Below are 20759 nucleotides of genomic sequence, written 5' to 3' on the forward strand. Positions count from 1 at the left end.
TCTTTGCCTTGCGAGTGCCTTGAGGAGAGGGAAATCCGCCCAGTTCTTTAGATGGGGGAGTGATCCTGATAGCTGAAGGGGTTTCCCACTCCTACTTCCAATGATTTGAGCTTCTGCCTTTTCTCCAGATGCTCAAGACTGCCCAGATCAAACTTGGGTCTCCAGCTGTTTTTGGACTAGAGTTCCCATCATCCCTGACCCCTGGAATGATCTCTACTACTCAGAAGTAACTGAAGGGAAAGCCTTTATTGGGCACCAGGTGTTTGCGCATGTGAAATTCTAGCAGATAGCTACAAAAGTGTTCTTCTCTGCTTCTTATGTGGATGGTGATCAGATGATGATGCTATCATGTTTTAATTGGATTGAGGCTGAGATCACACTTTGTTATCTTAGAAAACTAATCTCTACAGAGGACATTGATATTAAATGTATTTTTGTTTCTTGCAATCCATTTTTGCAATCACTTGAGGTGTGGTAACACTATATTGATGATGTTTTCATCATATGGGAACAAGTATGACAAGTAGTATTTAATAGTCTCATCTTCCATGAGGTTTCTTTCCCCCCCCCCCCAAGCACTTCCAAATCCTTTATTATTTTATTCACATAATATACATTCTTTACAACAAACAACTCCAAAATAAACAGACAACTCCAAAATAAAATCATATGTAACAAAACCTTAAGTCTCATGTTTTCATTTACACTGATCTCTCTGATACCTTTGCTTGATATTTCTTGCTGCTTTCTGCTTTCCTTATAGAATATAAAAATTTAAATCTCTTAAATCCTATACCAATCTTTAACAATTTCAATTAATCCCTTCACCTCCCTCCCCCACAGCCCAGTACTTCCCTCCACCCATGAGGTTTCCTAATTCTCCTTTAAAGCTTTAAAAGTTGGTGAAAATTACTACATGCTGTGGTAGCGAATGCCACAGTTTAACTATGAGCTGCATGGCCCTTTTTCTTGAATCCTCATAGTTAAAATTCTCAGGGTTCCCTGGGAAGCAAGATTGACAAGCTACTCTGTCAAACTGTAGTTTTGGGAAGGGAATAAGAGTCTCTACAACGAATTTCAGGACCCTTCACAAACCACTGTTCCCAGGAATCTTTGGGGGAAGCTGTTCAAAGTTGTATAACAGTGCTTTAAATGTACGGTGCAGATGCAGGTCTTAGTTATGGGTACAAAACAGACCACAATTTCATTGGTTATAGGATAATATCAGGCTGGGTTATAGTACTATGTTGGCTGGGCATGGGCAGGAATAATGATCAGGTAGCCTGTCTGCTGTCCAGTGTTACACCCCAGCCCATTTGATTCTGGTGAAGTATGTCCATGAACACAAGATACGCATCCGCTGCTGTCCCATTGTGTACACATGTATTTTGGGATTTTCATTCCATTGCAGACTCCTCAGTGTGGCTTGCAAAATTCTGTTGCATGACACCCCAATCTCCAAGTGGTGTGAGATTCCAGGGGTTCCAAGCAAGCTTACCCAGGGTTTGTGTTTCCTTTCGGAAATGAGGCACAACGGAGACTATGGTTTATTTACACATATATACAACCTGAGCCTACAATGGAGGAGTTCAAAGATTAACATCCCAAGAGGGTCTTGCTCAGGCATAGGCAAACTCAGCCCTCCAGATGTTTTGGGACTACAACTCCCATCAACCCTGACCACTGGTCCTGTTGGCTAGGGATGATGGGAGTTGTAGTCCCAAAACATCTGGAGAGCCGAGTTTGCCTATGCCTAGTTTTGCTTCTCCCATAGCTGCAACCTTGGATTCAAACAGACATCATGCTCTGCTTGCTGCTTTGCATCCCAGTCACATAATCCCTAACTCACATTGCTTCTCACTCTAAACCTCTATAAAATCTGGCTTTATTGTCTAACTCTGAGTTGAGGGAGAGGCCTCAGCCATTTGCTATTTCACACAGTCTCTTTGATGCGTTGTCCTCTTAAGGGCTCGTTCCATAAACTATCATCTCACAATGAAGCTTACCCTAATTTAATTGGCTTTTTAATCCTTAATTAGCTTTTTAATTCCACCTATTCTTAACATCAAGCTTTAATTAAATTCTAAAGCCAGGAGTACTAGGAATGTCTAGTACCTACAAACTCATAGCAATATCATAAACTTGTAGTGAAAGTGAAGTAGCATCTGAGCTAGTGATGCTTTTGGGTAGTATCTGACTAAGTTCTACTTAGAGTATTCCCATTGAAATGAATGGTCCCAAGTTATTCATGTTGATGACACTAAATTGTTCAGGGTTGTTAAAACAAAAAGAGATTGCCATGGTTAGTAAAGCTGGGAAGAAAAGTTGGCGCAAGAGCGAAAGAGAGATTAAAAATTAAAAATATGTTTTGAACTGAAACTTCCTTCTCCAGCAAATGGAATTTCAGTTTTCATCCAGCAGAGGTCACTGAAACTTCTCAAATGTTTTCGAAGTATATTGTGCAGTGGAGCCACATGACCTCTAGACCTGTCCAAAGATATTTTGTTCTCTGGGGCAGAACAGCAAACTGGCCCCTCACCTTCAAATTAAGGTACATAACAATACCGAAGGCCAGCCAAGCTGAGAGACAAAATCCTACCCTCCCTAAAAAAACCAGTTGCCTGAGAACAGCCTCCACACTCTTGTCTAATGATAGGGTGCCGGCTGTGCCAACCCGTGTGACTGGTGATTAAAATGTTTGAGGAGAACCTGGGAGACCCGAGTTGAAATCCTCACTTCAGCCATGAAGCCCAGCGGGTAATCTTGGGCCAATCACCTCCTCTCAGCCTAACCTACTTCACAGGGTTGTTGTGAAAATAAAAGCCCCCCCCCCGTGTTTCCCATGGAACTCAATGTGTTAAAACATACACAGGGATCGTGCTGTGAGCGAGACTCATAAACTGATTTCAGACATCACCATAATTTATTGGGAAAAAAAAATTCCTTCCAGTAGCACCTTAAAGACCAACTAAGTTAATTTATTGAGTTTATATACCGTCCTATACCAGCGAGTCACAGAATAAAATCAAGATATAAAACCACAAAATACATAATAAAAATAAAAACAAAAACAACCAATAGGGCTGTCCCCACAAAAAACGCATTTTAAGAGGGCACAAGATGTAAATCATTATTATTAGGATGTATTATCATTATTACTGCAAATAATAATAATAATAATAATAATAATAATAATAATTGTTGTTGTTGTTATTACAGGTATAGCCCACTCTTCCGCCAAAAGTTCAAGGCGGCCCCCTTTTTTTTCTCACACCCACGAGACACTAAGCCCCGCTAAACTCAGAGCGGCCTGCCTCGCAGGGCCGGCCGGCCGCCTTGTGTTGTGAGCGCGGCTTTTCCCCCTTAGCGGGAGCCCCGCCCCCAGAGGCGCTCGGCGACGGAGGCCTCCCATTCCCGACATGCACCGCCCGTTCCATAGGGATCGCCATCCCGTCCGATGTGGGCCGACCCCCTCGCCGCCCAGCCAGTGGACTCCAGGCCTGCCCGTCACGCTTTTGCCCCGCCCCTGCCGCTCCTCGCCTATAAGTATCTCCCGCGGCCGGACGAACCTCAGCCGCTGCCGCCGTCTCCGCCACCGCCGGGCTTTGTTTTACTGTGTTTGCAGAGCACGGGGTGGGCGCGAGAAAGCGGGTGGCAGCAGCAGCGACGACGACGACGACCCGCCCTCTCCTTCCAGCTTTTGGTAAGAGGTCGGGGCCCGGGGCCTAAGTCTTAACGGTGCGCGCGCGTATATGTAGCAATGTATAGAAGCGTTATGCGCCCCCTCCCCTTAAATCTGGGTTGCCAGTTGTGGGGTGCGAGGGTGCGAATGGAGGGTGCGAGTCAGCGAGACCACAAGGGTCGTCGCTTTGCTTTTCCGGAGGTCGAGGTGGTCTCTCCTCTTGCCCGAAGCCCGCCAGCCGCTTCGCCTTTTGCGGGGGCTGCAACAACCTTGTGGTTTTCCTGTTGTGCACCGCCCTGAGATCTAAGCATCAAAGGGCGGAGCACAAATTTAATCCATAATAATGACAACATGCACAGCCGGAGTTTCTACCAATGTGGGTCACGTGCGCACACCCCCAGCCCACACACATCTATGCATCATCCCCAGGTTGTTGGGGGTTATATTGGATTTCTGTAGGTATGCACAACCTGATCCTACTCAGGCGCTCTGGAACCCATTTGTTTCCGTGGATTGAGGCTCTCGCATATACTTCCCTCCCCAAAAAAACAAAACAAATCGCTTGCATTACAGTTTTGTACTGGTAAGTCCAACTGAGCAACAAGTTTTTGGTAATGTTTTGCTCAGAGGAACCCCACTGAAATTAGTTAACTCCCGATTATAATAATAATTTATTATTTATACTCCGCCCATCTGGCTGGGTTTCCCTAGCCACACTGGTCGGCTTCCAACAGAATATTAAAATGCAATAGTCTGTTAAACATTAAAAGTCCAGTTGCACCAGGAAGTGATCTGACCATGGCTAGAGTGCGGTGCTTGATAACTCCAAGGTCATGGGTTCAGTTCCCCATAGAGGCTGCCTGCATCTTCCTGCAATGCTGGACTAGATGACCCTCGAGGTTCCTTCCAACTCTACAATTCTCATAGCTGCCAACCTTCCCTTTTTTGCGGGAAATCCCCTTATTCCAGTGCCATTTCCCACTGCTATCCTGGATTGTTAGATATCTACGCTGATCCCTTATTTTCGAGGCTGCTGGGCCAAAACAAACAAGATGAATTTTAACAGGGAGAAATGTAAAGTATTGCACTTGGGCAAAAAAAATGAGAGGCACAAATACAAGATGGGTGACACCTGGCTTGAGAGCAGTACATGTGAAAAGGATCTAGGAGTCTTGATTGACCACAAACTTGACATGAGCCAACAGTGCGACGCGGCAGCTAAAAAAGCCAATGCAATTCTGGGCTGCATCAATAGGCGTATAGCATCTAGATCAAGGGAAGTAATAGTGCCACTGTATTCTGCTCTGGTCAGACCTCACCTGGAGTACTGTGTCCAGTTCTGGGCACCACAGTTCAAGAAGGACACTGACAAACTGGAACGTGTCCAGAGGAGGGCAACCAAAATGGTCAAAGGCCTGGAAACGATGCCTTATGAGGAACCGCTAAGGGAGCTGGGCAGGTTTAGCCTGGAGAAGAGGAGGTTAAGGGGTGATATGATAGCCATGTTCAAATATATAAAAGGATGTCACACACAGGAGGGAGAAAGGTTGTTTTCTGCTGCTCCAGAGAAGCGGACACGGAGCAATGGATCCAAACTACAAGAAAAAAGATTCCACCTAAACATTAGGAAGAACTTCCTGACAGTAAGAGCTGTTCGACAGTGGAATTTGCTGCCAAGGAGTGTGGTGGAGTCTCCTTCTTTGGAGGTCTTTAAGCAGAGGCTTGACAACCATATGTCAGGAGTGCTCTGATGGTGTTTCCTGCTTGGCAGGGGGTTGGACTCGATGGCCCTTGTGGTCTCTTCCAACTCTGATTCTATGATCCCTTATTTTCAAATCTGAAAGTTGACAGCTATTACAATTCTATAATTCTAAGTTAGGTCCATTAATTTCATTTGGTGAGCTCTGAGTGAAACTTAGCGGAATAGCACCCTGGAGGAACTCTGATTACACCCCTCTGTGTGCTTTGGGGTGAGGCAGTTGGGTGTATATCTTTTCCAACCATCCATGCTATTTGTATTTTAAGATGTGGGAGGAACTTTAGGTAATGCCTTTTCCTGGAACTCAGTCATGTTTCTCTGGTATTGTAACCCTAGTCATGTTGAGTCCTGAGTGGGGGAGGAGTTGGTTTGGTATTCAGCTGCGTACCTTTTGCAATAGGTGATAAGAGAGTTTACAGAGATAAATTTAAAATTCCACAAGTGTAAATATTTAGCTGCAGGCTTGCTTTTGAAAGTTGTTTGCAAACAGGAACCAATAATAGGCAGTGAAGAACTTGTAATGTATACCGTATTTTCCCTTGTATAAGACCCCTATTTTGGGGGACTCCAAATTAAGGAAATGGGGGGAGATTGCCCAGAGTTGTTAAGCTTTTTTGGGGGGTTGCCAAAAAACACCTGACCGCCCGCCAAATTGCTGCAGCAACAGCCAATCGCAAGCAGCCCTTGCCGCAGGCATCAGTCACCCGCCCAATTGCCACTCAAAATCTCCTGCTTGCAGCTGCCACCAATCGCTCATCCTGTCGATGAACTGTCGATGAACTGTCGATGTCATGGGTCCTAGTGAAACTGCCAGTAGGTTGAGGGAAGTCTAAAGCAGGAATTAATTCTGCCTTGTGTTGAGAGAATTCATAAGGAATTACTTTCCCACAAACCAGCCATCCAGTAACCTGTTTTGTATAAATTTGTCAAAAGCCATCAGTCATGATGACAAAATGGAACTTTTTGTTTACAGGCTGGGTATCTCCCCTTTGTGCAGACATATTATTGGCTGCTGAAGACAAACAACCGAAATAGTTATTAACATTGTGCCTGGTCCCTGCTGGGAAATTTCACTAGTCATTGAGGGAGACTAGATGGACTTTATTCCAGTTCGGTGAGGCAATTTTGATTATTTTTGTTAAGCAGTACCCTTCTCCGCACTTCGAACCCCCCCCCCAAAATTGTATTGGTTTTTTAAACAAATGCAAATACAATAACCATTAAACACTTATCCAGCAGTACAGCTAACGGTGTTTGTTCTATCCATTGTCTCTAGACCAGTGGTTACCAACCTTTTATGGGGGCATGCCCCACCTAAGCTTCTCTAAAATCCTGATTCCCCACCCCCCACCCCGTGACATATAATTCTTATTATTCAAAAAGTGTACTCCTATTCACATGTAGAAAGGCCATTAACTTGGTCTAAACAAGTTTCCAAATTGCCCCCCTTAAAAATTAAAATGCCCCCCTGTGGGACGTGTGCCCCATGTTGGGAACCACGGCTCTAGTCATACACTTACACATTCAACATTCAAACATACTACCTAACGCAACCTCCAGCCATGCTGGAAATCCAGTAACATTTGGAGGATCACAGGTCTTTCCCCATCTTTCTTTTAATTAATGATGGAACAAATTGTCCTGCAACATGCAAGTGGTGCAGAACTTAATATAGACGCTATCTCCGAGTCTCCCTCTGCTACTCCTCAGAGGTGTGCGTGAAACTGAGTTGCAGTGAGGTTAGCGCACACCCTGAAACATAAGGCTAGCTTGGAAGGCTGTGTGTTTGTGACGACATTTGTCAATTACTTGGCTGAACTGGCTCCTCTTGTAAATCGCTTAACCAAGGGTGTAGCATGTAGTGGTGTAAGAAGCATTATTTTGTCCTGCCGTTCAGGAGTTTCAACACGAGTGAAGTGGTATCCTTTTCTAGTATTTGTATAGTTCTGAATCTGTATGAAGGGGAAGCTTGGTTGAGATGAAAGGTGACAAGACAATCGTCCCCCCCCCCCAAACACAGCTTGTTATCTAATGCAAACCTTTCCCTGTGAGGCCTATGGCTTCGCAGACGAGCCCCTGACTCTGTCTACTGTGGGAAACAGGGTGTTGGACTAGATTGGCTTTGGGTCTGATGTGGCAGGGCTGTTTGGTTGTTATGATCAAAAGGGAGTGCCGGTTGTTTGTTGTAGGGTGAACCTTCAGTAACATGCAGTTGCCTCCCATGGTTCAACAGGCCTAGCCAGCCCCTTGTGTGGGCTGAGTGTGTGCCTGAAGAATACAATCCTTCCATGACACCCACAGAGGCTTCTCCAGTGGCAGTGCAGAAAGCACTACTGTAATGTTTAGAATGAAGGAAACCAACCTTAATATTCTTTAAAAAAATACTTCAAAATTCATTTTGCGATTTATTTATTTTAACATTGATTCCAAATATTGTTACACTGTGGTGTATTATCATAGAATCCTAGAGTTGGAAGGGATGCACAGGTCATCTAGTCCAAGCTCCTGCAATGCAGGAATCTCAGCTAAAGCATCCATGACAGATGGGCATCCAATCTTTGCTTAAAAACCTCCCAAGGAAGGAGAGTCCATCACCTCTCGTGGGAGTCTGTTCCACTGTGGAATAGCTCTTACTGTTCTGAAAGTTTTGTTGAATGTTTAGTCTAAATATCCTTTCTTGTAACTTGTATATTCTATTACAGTTTAACACCATGCATGGGAGACTGGCCGGGCTACTACATATGTGAAATAAATAAAAATGGCCTATACTATCTTAATAAAATATTTATCAGGAGGCTTCGTCAGAACCAACTGATCTTGGTGTGTGTGGTTTTTTTTAAAAAAAGATATATGAAAAAGAAAAGTGGGGGAGGCAAACTTTGGCAATGTTTAACATTCCATATGTTTGATTGAAATTCTGTCGTACTTTATCAAGGAAAGACAATGGAATTCAAACCAAAGGTGATTGGCTTTTGGTGATTTCTATTTAAAATTTGCCGGGTGCTTAGTTTTGCTGCTGTCCTCTGATCAAGTCTGGGATCTGACAATGTCGCTGTTATCACCAGTTGTGCCCACATTACAGGATGGTTAGTTTAGTCTTCATTTCATATCTGACCTCATTGCTGTCAGATAAGTTATCCTGGTCTAAGAACTGGGTCAGCACCATGTTGCACAGAAAGGAGAAAACGAACATTTAGTCATGGGTATGGTATAATTGGGACGCGGGTGGCGCTGTGGGTAAAAGCCTCAGTGCCTAGGACTTGCCGATTGAAAGGTCGGCGGTTCGAATCCCTGCGGCGGGGTGCGCTCCCGTCTTTCGGTCCCAGCGCCTGCCAACCTAGCAGTTCGAAAGCACCCCCGGGTGCAAGTAGATAAATAGGAACCGCTTACTGGCAGGAAGGTAAACGGCGTTTCCATGCGCTGCGCTGGCTTGCCAGATGCAGCTTTGTCACACTGGCCACATGACCCAGAAGTGTCTCCGGATAGCGCTGGCCCCCGGCCTCTAGAGTGAGATGGGCGCACAACCCTAGAGCCGGACACGACTGGCCCGTATACCTTTATGGTATAATTAAGTTGAGATGAAAGTGAAAAATGAGGGTCCCCCCCCCTCTCTCACACACACACACATACACACACACACTGATGAAAAGAAAAAAACGTGTACTTTCTTAATTCTCACACATTCCCCAGCCCTGCAGAAAATCACTTCCCACTGCTGCAAAAAGGGAGAGTTAGGCTGAGCAAACGTTAGGGTGAGAGTAGACAACCTCCAGATGTTGTTGGACTTCAACTCCCATTAGCCCCAGCCTTTATGGCAATTGATCAGAAATGATAGGCATTGTTGTCCAACGAAACCTTGAGTGCATTAGGTTGGCTGTCCCTGTGTTAGGACTTTCAGACTGCTGAATAATGTCAGCCTCTTCATATTGTGTTATAAGACTTGGGGCCGGGGGTGGGGGTGGGGGAGGAGGAAGGAAATGGCTATACAGGAAGTTTTCCTGCACAATAACAACTCAAAATGCAAACAGCAGCCTTTGCCAAAATAACAAGATATTTTGGACTACCACCGTACTGCCTGGGGCTCATGGGAGTTGTCATCCCAAACGTCTGGAGGTTGGCAAAGGCTGCACCACAGCCTTGTATTGATCTCCTTTGCTGAAATGACCCAGGTACAAAAGATTGGTAGATGGAAGGAAAATGATTAACTACTTGATAGTGTGTTCACTTGCTTCTAACAGTTGTGCACATTCCTATATGCTGGCTGAAAACAAGGACCAAGGTCCAACGAAGTGCTCAGCTCTTTTTACTGCTGCAAAAAAAATTTTTTTTAATGGGGTGGGTGGGTTCCACAATTTTTGGCTAGCTTTGGTAGTCAGGCCACAAACTCCTGGTTGCCATCTTCTCCTCTTGGTGGTTTGGCAATTGTGGAGATGGCACTTCCCAGTCTTCATAGCCCAGTAGAGGCCAAGAATGGGGAAATAAAGGGGGCAGAGGGATATGACTGTCATGCAGTTGTTTCTGTTCCCTCCAAAAAGAAGTGGGAGCTTAGGAACACTTCAAGAAGTCTGCTTCTACTTTTTATTCCAAATGATGTGGGGGAACGACATCATGTGGTTAATGTCCTTGGATTTCTTATCACCTTTCTGTGTTCAGAGTGTGTAATCCTTAAAAAGGAGGTAAAAGATCTTACGTAAACTTTAGCCAAATTGACCTTTTCTTCCTGTTGTGATTCTTTTCTGATGATTCAGGCATAACGTGACTTGGCTGAGGTAATTTATTGTAAGCATTAATTGTGTATCCAGGCCAACCAGCTTAAACAGATAACACTTCTTAGCAGAGCTAGCTGTGTGGCTTCTTCCCCCACCCCCCATGGGTGTAGCTGGGGGGGGGGCAGGGGACAGTTGTTGCCCCTAAATCAATAAAAAACTGAGGTTCTGCCCCTCCTAACAAAAGCCTGCCCCTCCTAACATAAATCCTGGCTACGCCCATGCCCCCCCCCATACATTTGCACACATGCGAGTGCCCACACAACACGTCCTAGTATCTGTACTTTCATATCATGAGCAGTAGCAAGTTATTGGGAGAACTGTTGTTTGGTAATGGCCTCATATGTGCTACACTTTTAAAGCAGTATCATACCACTTCAAACTGTCATGGCTTCCACCAAAGAATCCAGGGAATGATAGTTTAAGGGTGCTGAGAGGTGAGGGGAATAGCTACAGTTCCCAGGATTCTTTGGGGGGAAGTGATTAATGTTGAAAGTGGTATCATACTGCAGCTCAAACTTGTGCAGAAGAGGGCAGGCAAGATGATCAAGGGTCTGGAAACCAAGGCTTATGAAGAACAAGGTTGAAAGTGTTGGGTTTGTTTAGCTTAGATAAGAGGAGATATGATATCCATCTTCAAATATCTCAAGGGCTGTCACATGGAAGATGGAGCAAGCTTGTTTTCTCCTCCGGAGGGTAGGACTCGAACCAGTGGATTCAGGTTACAAGAAAGGAGTTTATGGCTAAACATCAGGAAACACTTTCTGACAGGAAGAGCTGTTCAGCAGCGGAACAGTCTCCCTCTGGAGGTTGTGGACTCTCCTTCCTTGGAGGTTTTTAAGCAGAGCTTGATGGTCATCTGCCATGGATGCTTTCTTTGAGATTTCTGCGTTGCAGGGGGTTGGACTAGATGACCCTTGGGCTCCCTTCAACTCTTCAATTCTATGATTCTTAAATCTATAGTGCAGATGGGGCCTAAACTATTGCCTAGGAAGTTCCTGGTTTTAATTACTCACCTACTGTGAACACAATAGGTGGCCTTAAGGAAGCGACTCTCTCTGTCCTCCATCCACAAAATGGGGCACAACACTGGTTTTACTCCACAGGGTTATTGTAAGGGTTACAGTATAACTAGAAACTACACGGGAAGTGCTTTAAGGCACTATATAAATGTTTAAGTATTATTATTATTATTATTATTATTATTATTAATTTATTATACCCCACCCATCTGGCTGGGTTTCCCCAGCCACTATTAAACTATTATTGCAAAGTAATGGAACTGATGCTATTTATCTGTTGGATCTAATTGGCTCCAGACAGACTCTCTAAATGTCTTTAAATATTAAAAAGAGAAACCTTTGCCAAAAGTACTATTGACGGTCTGCCTAAATATAAATAAGTGACTGTACTGAACTGAAGTAAACTTCAAGGCAGGCTTCCTTGTAGCATAACAGGGTGTATGTGCCTGGTGAGTTTGTCTGCCCACCCTCGTCTTTTGTCTTCTTCAGACTATTGACTATTGAGTCCCAGAGACTCCTCAGGCCTCTCCACACACCAGAAAAGACCACCTTGCCCTTTGTACCACCAACTGCCCACAAAGGGAAAGAGGAAGCAATGCTAACTAGGCTGTGCCTGGCTATATTCTTATCCTAGCTGCACTGTGTGGTGATGGGCAAGGATTTCTATGTCCCAGTGGCCTAGTGGGCAGCCACCTTGTCCATTGGGCTACATGAACGTGCTCACTAAGCTCGGATTAAGGAGCTAAGAGTTTCTTGCCAGGCTGCACATCATCCTAGAGGCCTGTGCTCCTCCTGTCTCCTTCCATGCTCACCACAGACCAGTGTCTTTGCCCATCTAAAGGTAAAGGGACCCCTGACCATTAGGTCCAGTCGTGGCCAACTCTGGGGTTGTGGCGCTCATCTCGCTTTATTGGCCGAGGGAGCCGGCGTACAGCTTCCGGGTCATGTGGCCAGCATGACTAAGCCGCTTCTGGCGAACTAGAGCAGCGCATGGAAATGCCGTTTACCTTCCCACCGGAGCGGTACCTATTTATCTACTTGCACTTTGATGTGCTTTCGAACCGCTAGGTTGGCAGGAGCAGGAACCGAGCAATGGGAGTTCACCCTGTTGCGGGGATTCGAACCGCCAACCTTCTTATCGGCAAGTCCTAGGCTCTGTGGTTTAACCCACAGCACCACCCGCGTCACTTTTGCCCATCCTACACAGGCTTTATTCAGATGCAAGTCCCAGTGAGTCGCTCTCTCAATGAGTGTGAGTACGATTGCATCTTTGGGAAGACGCACCCTTCCTCCTTTAGCTTGGAGCTGCCCTACTTCTATAACAGTGTTTGTATAACTAAATTGTGATAATTATGTTGTCCACTGTCAATTATTCCAACGAGGGATAAAGGCAATCCAAGAGAAATTGGGCAATGTGGTGTTCTTAACCTGGGAGTTCCTCACTCGGTTGCACCAGACTAATTTTCATGGAAGACGCTTGCCTGCTGCTATTGATCTTCCCGTTCAATGTGAAGAAGCTGTGAGTGGGTGTCTTGATGCATTCCAGGGCGCATTCTGTTTCTAGGATGGGGGTGGCTAGACACTCACACAGGAGGACTGGATAGCAGCTAACCACAGACATGAGCATCCCAGAATCCCTTGCAACAATTAAGGGTTACCTTGTTAGGCAAATCAACAATGGCATTGGTTACCTAAAAGATTTGAAAGAAATACTGCCACTAGATGACAGAACCAACAGCACAGGAAGAGTGTGAAGAAGAGGGTGCACGTAGATTCACAGGCCATTTCATTTAGAACAGGGGTGAGCCTGCTGGAGGCCTTGCAGCCCAGAATCGGGAAAACTGGATGATGGCATCTAAATCTACATGGGAATCATGAACCTACATGCTTGAATCTTCTGTTCCTGGTGGAGCTTATGCTCCCAGAGCATTTAATTTATTTCTAAAATCATTTATAGGGCATATTTTGGGATGTAATTCAAACAAGTCAGCTTGCACGCCATTAAAGAATACAGGAAAAACCTTGCAGAATCAACTGCTTCAGAAACATAGGCCAGTTACAGGAAATAAAAGTGACAAAATATCCTGAATGAATAGAAAAGCTATTCGTCTTTAAAATGGCTCTCTAACACTGTAAGCCTTATTTAGAAGAAGGCAGACTGAAATAAATGATTTTTTAAAATTAAAAGAATTACTTTAAAAGCTTGCAGCGGCCAAACATACGTACCACCATGCAGAGGGAGCACTACAATTTGAGGCCATCACAGAAAAGTAACCCCCCCCCCCGCAGTGCCACCATGAAGCATCTACTTAATATCATTATCTTGCTGCAATCACTAATGGTGGTATCTAATGCTAGTCCTATTTAGAAATCAATAAGGATGACTAAGACCCTCATCTGCATTGTACATTTAATGTTCACTTTGAACAGTCATAACTTCCCCCAAAGCATCTTGGGAACTGCAGTTAAGGACGCTGAGAATTGTCACGAGATCCCTATTTCCTTTGCAGAGCTGCAGTTCCCAGAGTTCCCTGGGAAGAGGGACCGACTGTTAAACCACTCTGGGACTGTAGCTCTGTGAAGGAAATAGGAGTTTGCCTAACATCTCTCAGCACTCTTAACAAACTACACTTCCCAGGATTCTTTGAGGGTAAGCCCTGACGGTTTAAAAGTAGTAATGATACTGCTTTAAATTTATATTGTAAATGGTGCCTAATTTCATTTCAGTGGGCCTACTTTGAGTAGAACTTAGAGGAATGTCGCCCTAATCTTGTGACACGTGATCCTTATTCCACTACCTTCCTAGATTAGCAGCATCACATTCACTTTATTTGCCACAATGTGGTGAACAATATGTGAGAACAAGTCTTGTTCGGATTCCCTGCCATATCTTGGATTTGTGTGTCCTCATTTCCCCCGCCTTGAAAAGGAAGTTGCAGATTTGCTTCCTCTGCTAGACATTGTCTTGAGGGATGTGTTGGCAGGCGCAGAGCCATGATCTGTACCAGTGTTGCTGTGTTGGTTGCTAAAAGATCTGCAGTGCCATTTCTCTTCTGCTTTTTCTTAATTCTGAGGCAGACAGAACCATCTATTTCCTCCATCAGGATGGCGCCTTGGTCAAAGAAATGCAATTACACCAAATTCTAGGAAGTCTGTCTCCTGCTGGCTTTAACTGCTGGCAAGAATGGTTTTACAACCCAGTGCATGTTTACTTGGAAATTCTTGGGTGGGTCTTAATTCTGAGCAAGCCTTCTTAAAACTGTGTTACCTGACCACACTAGCCCCAGTAAGAACTCAAACTGCCTCTGTTTTTACCTACACCAGAAAGAACATCCAGCGTCCCACTTCCTCTGGACTTTGAACTATAGTCTCTTAAAACTGGCTCTGCACAATAAAATGTAAAGGACATCAATGGATTGTGGCTCTTCTCCCTCACTCCTCCCCCAGTCTGACATTTTATTTGTGTCCCATAGTTCCTGTACTTCGTGAAGAAGGAAGAAAGAGCATGGCTTTGAAGATAGCGGTAGTGCTCAGCTTTGTCCTAGGAATCAGCACCTTTCCCCTGGAGGACCCCGAGGATGGAGGCAAGCATTGGGTTGTCATTGTCGCTGGTTCCAATTCCTGGTATAACTACAGACACCAGGTAAGAAGGGAGTTGTTGCATTGAACAGAGTTGGGTTCTCTATCCTGGCTCTTGCATGCATGAACACCAGTTGGTTTCTCTTACATAGCACACAGGTGGTGAACCTCTGGCCTGCCGGCTTTCGCACTTGGACCACCAGGTCATTTTGGCCAAGCCACGCACACTTCCCTTACACCTGATGTCATAGATGATGTCAGATGTGAGGTGGGTAAAGATGTACCAGGGCCATAGGGGGTTTGTAGGCGCTTCTGATTGGCAGCACCTAGAAAGTCCTGCTAGCACCAGGCTTTGCTAGCACAATCAGCTAATTGTGTATGCAAGCAAAAATGGGTCACCTGATGTCACTGTGAAATTGGGTGGTTGACAGGTGGGTGGCTCTGCCCGTTTGTGAAGGGTGTGGGAGATCAGGGATCCAGTCCATTGGCCAGATACAGTTCCCTACCTCTGCTGGAGCCTTCCAAAAATGTTTTGACTTCAGCCTCCATCATCCCTGACTATTGGCCACGGTGGCTGGCGCTGATGGGAGTTGGAGTCCCAGCAAGGAACGGGGAAGCTACAGGTTCCCCATCTCTAGGTGGAAGTAGGGTCACGAGAGTCTACTGGGGAAGAATGGTCTGGTGATTTTGAAGATTGTGTCTAGAAGGTCATATTTACACTTGCAAGTCAGCACATAACGATGGCGCAATCCTGAAGTGTGGACATTCATCACATGAGCTGAGTATAAGAGTGACTGGGATTAAGTCATTAGGCGGTTTACTTGCCAGCTTGTTAAACTAGCTGATTAATCTGCTAAATATTGCAGTCCGAAAAGCTTACCCTAGCATTCTGGGGACTTTCTATTGAAGTGGTGTTGGTAGGCTGCTATGGTATCGTAATCCTGCAAGCCTGAAAGGTTTGCACAGACATTTAGGTCTAGCACACTTCTTCCCTCCCCATCTATAGTGCAGATGTGGGCTGGCACAAACAGAGCTACGTGGGAAAGCTTGAGCAATCCCTACTCAGCTCTCTAGCCTCAATTGCAAGCAGGTCAGGGAGAGGCAGTTGTGGTTAGAGGTAGAGGATCAAACAACACTGTGTGGGAGGAGGAGGAAGTTAAATTCTTTAGGCAAGGACTATGAACTGAAATTCAGACATGTGAGGAAAGCTTGTCACAGACTTCTTATAATAGCAGCCTGTGTCTCTGATGCACAATTAAGTAACTTTGATTTGTTCTAGGCTTGAATTTCCCAGAGTAGGGTTTCTTAACCTGTGGTCCCTATGCTCCTAGGCAGTCTATGGTTGAGCTTCAGTGCAGAAGTGTGCAAGTCTTCATTAAGACGAAAGCTGCAGATTTGGATGGCAGCGTTTGTAGGAAAGGATGCAAAAACAGATCATAAAAGAGACCCTCAGCCCAGCTGTGGTCTGTTGCCTTTCATGGCCCAGCTCCTTTTTGTAGAAATTCAGGCTGGGATTCTATATCCACTTACCTGACTTGGCCATATGTCACTGAATTAAACTTGTAGTTAGAGCAGACCCCCTGACAGCAACGTGACTTAAATTTGTTAAGTCTCATTGGTTTCAGTAGGTCTACTCTAACCATGGCTAAATCTGAATCCAGTCCTGTCTTGCCTTGTGGGGGGGGGGGTAGAGGAATCTCTGCTAGTTTAAACAGGTTATTGGTAAACATTGTGGTGGGTTTTTGCAAAAGGCTTCAATGTTTACTTAACGCTTGAAGTTTTTGAAAGTGATTTCTTAAGGTGGTATTATGAAACTTAAAACATCTGTGTTTGGCTGTCTTGGAGAAAGCGGCAAGGAAATAAAAAGGCCTTTGCAGGCGCTAGATGGCGTCCTACAGTGAGAACGTGCTGAAGTCATGAGAGTTGTTCTCTTGGCCATATATGCAAGCCTACATGACGCAGGACTTGTTTCTGCATAGCAGGGGTGTGGGGCCTAGTGTGCTTCAGTGGTTGGACTACAACTCCCATCAGCCCTTGCTCACATTGCAGGTGATTAAGGACGATAGGAGATACAGTCCAACAGCATTTGGGGAAGGGGCACAATTTGCCACCCTTTCAGTACAGATTGCTGATCTATTTTGTTCAATATCTTCCCCTTCCCCCCATTCCTATTTGGATTTACTGCAGTGCAGTGATTTTTGTGAGAATATCAAGTAATCAAATGGTCAGGGCCTTTATTGTGGCATGCTGAGTTTCTCCAACCAGCTTTTATTTTATAGCTGCTTGGCTTTTCTCCACCCAAGGTTTTCCCCACAACAAACATTACATATTCTGTAGTCAAATAATATCTCTGTCCACATTAGGGTGGGGGGGACCCTCTTAGGGTTTCCCCCTATTTTTGCATATCTTGTGGTTCCCTTGAGTGTGCCAATACCTGCCTCTGTTTTTCCGTTGCCTCATTTTAACTGCAGGTGACTCCCCACTTATGTGAGTGTTACATTCCTGGGTACTACGCGTATATGTGAAATCACATTTAGTGGGAGGACACCATCTTAAAAAGCCTGCAAACACCCTCTAAACCACTTGCTGCTTCTTGGGTTTCTCAGCAACCAAGGAAGATGATGATGCCTTGCGTTTAGGTGCCATCTCAAAATAATCCTCTTTCAAAAATTCATGGGATTGCAGTTGCAAAGGCTTCTGGGATTGCTAGCACTTTCCTTTCTCTTTTCTCTCCATTTTTGCCCTTTTCACTGTTTAATTTTTTAATTTATTTCCTGGCGCTGCACATATATAAGCGGTTGCGCAAAAGTTGAATGTGCGACAGGTTGATTTGGTTTATAAACCTATTGGCATTGTAATGAAAGAAGGCTTTGGGGTGGATTGTCCCAGGTTTAACTGGAGATTTCTTTGCGTGAAAAGAAGGACTTCCACTGGAGGCCAGTGTCAAGTGCTACAACTTTTCTGTTTCCCGTAACACATTTAAAAATCGCCCAGTAAATAAAACTGCCCTGTGTCTTTTCAGGCTGATGCCTGCCATGCTTATCAAATTGTGCACCGGAACGGCATTCCGGATGAACAAATCGTTGTGATGATGTATGACGACATTGCCTTCAATGAGCAGTAAGTATCAGAATTTTGGCAGGAAAGTGAACTTTGTGTGCAGGGCTGTTGCTGCGTATCGGAAGTGGGAGACCTGTGGTCTGTGGTTCATTTGTTGCTGAACTACAACTCCTGGCGTGCATGGCCTGAAGACCCAAGGAGTTGGTGGAAGTTGTAGTCTGACAACATCTGCAAGGCTACAGGTTCCTTAGCCCTGCTGTAAATTAATCTAATGTCTCTGTCACAAGACCTAACAAAAGCCTCTCACAGAAGGGCAGACTTCACTCATAGTTAGAAGGGGGCCAGCTGCTACACTTCTCAAGTGTTTAGTCTCCTGTTTCCCACAGAAAGAGGGAAATCCCTGATCCTGGATTGTTTGTATGAAGCACAATTTGGTGGCAAGGAATGCCTTCCATCAGCTTCAGCTGGTGGACCCAGCTGTGCTGCTGTCTGGATATGAATAGCCCGTTAATGCATGTTGTAGAGGTTTTCTCAACTTGGAAAAGAAATGACTTCACTTTTTGCCACTTTTAACATTGCCTGTCCACTTCCTCGCTTCAGGAATCCAACCAAAGGCATCATCATCAACAGGCCCAATGGTACAGATGTGTACAAAGGAACACCAAAAGACTATGTAAAAGAGGTAGGAACTAGATTTATTCGCTTGGTAATCTAGGAACATTGCTAGCTTTGAATATCAAAAGTTTCCCGAAGAAATAGGATTTTATTAACCCAATTGAAGAGTGGGCCACTTGAGTTCAGATGCTTTTGTCCAGAACCTAGCGACTTTGCTTCAATTTAAATGTAAACCACATATTTCAAGTGAAGCAGGACTAGTTAATTGTAAGTACACCCTCGGTCCACTACCACAAAATCCACTGCATGCAAACCCCCTCCTGCATGGCAGATCACCCCCTCCTTGAATTGCAGCCTGAAGTCTTGGAAGTCTTCCAGGCAGTTGCTTCTTTGTTCTGCAGCTGATGGGCATAGAGATCAATTCATAATTCACCATTGGCTTTTCAAGTCTATTGGAGATACTAGCTTATCTCAGCCTCACTTGTATTAAGTTTAGCTATCTGTATTTCCTTCATTTCCCACCGCCATCAATTTACTCAGAATGCTTTCGAAGCATCCTAGTAGCATGTATAGTAGGTTTAGGGGGTAACATGGACACCTGTGGTAGAGGCTAGATGAACTTTAAGCTAAGATGGTTGGTTTATTAAAGGGATACTATAGACAGATACTGATAGTGGAGTCTTAATGGTGTTTGATGACAGTTTCTGAAGACTCGGGAGACACTGTCGCTGACACTAGCCTATAAGATTTTTTTAAACTCACTGAATTTCCTAAAACTCCAACCCAACCAGTTACTCCCATATCCTAGTGCAGCTACTGGGGATAATCTGCCCTATAAAGCCACCCTCACTCATAGTAGTGGGCCAGTACACAGAGACTCTGAGGAAACACTGTCTATATTAAGGGGTGCAGTTGTGCAGGGTATATGATTCAACCATGCCTGATCTCTCTATTGGTGTTTTGCAACTTCCTGACTTGTTGCAGGACCTTAGCCAGACCTAGCAGAGTATATGCAGAAAGCAATCGGCTGCAGGCAGGATGGACGAAGCAGGAACCAGTAACTTGTACTTATAGGTGTTTATTATATACAGTGGACTATTTACAGGAACAGAACAGAACAACACGGATCTTTAACTAGCTCTCTCCTCCGACTCACAACTCTCAAACCTCCAACTCCTACTCTCTGACTAACACATTCCAGTCAATAGGCCATAAATCATTATTCCCGTGAGAGCTTGACCAATCATGGAGCTGTCTCCATGCCTCTGTATCACCAGGCAGATTTTACTCCTTCACATTGCCTTGGCTGTCGGCCAACTCCTTATTGACTCTATGTGAAGCTGCACGTATTCAAAATCCCAACACTCTCCGTCTCCCCACATGAACTGAGAGCCAGTCTAAAGTTCCAGGGTTCTGTGGATGTGTGTTGCTGGCGAGCATTATTATTTTTTAATACACAGGGTTCCCCAGAGCACTCTTTGAATCATAGAATCATAGAGTTGGAAGAGACCACAAGGGCCATCGAGTCCAACCCCCTGCCAAGCAAAGCCATGGTTCTGCTGGATAGGAGCCAACACGCAGAAGTCAACTTTTTATTTTTTTATTTTAAAAGGAATATTGCTGGCTGCATTTCAGCTTCAAATCTCTCTCCAACCTGTAGGATGTTACACCAGCAAACTTCCTTGCTGTGCTCAGAGGTGATGCTGAAGCAGTAAAGAATAAAGGATCGGGAAAAGTACTACGAAGGTAATTGGAAAGACATGAGAATGGAATGCTGCCATTTCTTCATCAATATAGTTTTAACACCAAGTTGGAATTTAAGTAAAAGATTGGAAATTAAGAAGGTTTTCTCTCTCTGCAGTGGCCCTCGGGATCACATATTTGTCTATTTCACTGATCATGGCGCCCCGGGACTTCTGGCTTTTCCATCTGATGATGTACGTAATAATTTTTTCCCTGTCTTAAGTAGCACTGATTTAGTTTGCAAGCCTAGAAACACTTGTTTTCTCAAGCTACAGTTTGGCTGCATTGTATCAGTATATTGTATGAGACTTCTCTCTCACTCATTGAAGGCTAGAAAAGGAGCTGTTTTGGGACTTTGGGTAATATATAACAGCCATGAGAATGCATTGACAGGACACCCAGTGAATGTTTTCAGTAGAGCAGGGGTAGAATTCTTGGCCTTCCCTGCCTCCGTTGGTTAATATGGGAATTGTGACAATGCAAGCCCACCTTGCGAGGTTATTGTAAAGATCGCTGATAACTTAATTGGAGTG

At 44.7% G+C, this 20759-nt stretch overlaps 1 protein-coding gene across 2 annotated transcripts in view; it reads left to right on the top strand.

Moving 5' to 3' along the window:
• Positions 1-3424: 3424 nt before the first annotated feature.
• Positions 3425-20759, top strand: part of LGMN (legumain) — a 30852-nt gene continuing 13517 nt past the window's right edge. The window contains exons 1-6 of one of the 2 annotated variants that reach the window (XM_083736639.1): positions 3425-3703; positions 14703-14872; positions 17831-17928; positions 18469-18550; positions 20144-20229; positions 20345-20420. In XM_083736639.1, the coding sequence (XP_083592765.1) occupies positions 14735-14872; positions 17831-17928; positions 18469-18550; positions 20144-20229; positions 20345-20420 (480 nt within the window). In that variant the 5' untranslated portion in view covers positions 3425-3703; positions 14703-14734. The remainder of the gene's footprint in view (positions 3704-14702; positions 14873-17830; positions 17929-18468; positions 18551-20143; positions 20230-20344; positions 20421-20759) is intronic. The other variant, XR_014563587.1, reaches the window with a different exon arrangement.

This window comes from Podarcis gaigeae, assembly GCF_964106915.1.
Source record: "Podarcis gaigeae genome assembly, chromosome: 1".
NCBI lineage: Eukaryota > Metazoa > Chordata > Lepidosauria > Squamata > Lacertidae > Podarcis > Podarcis gaigeae.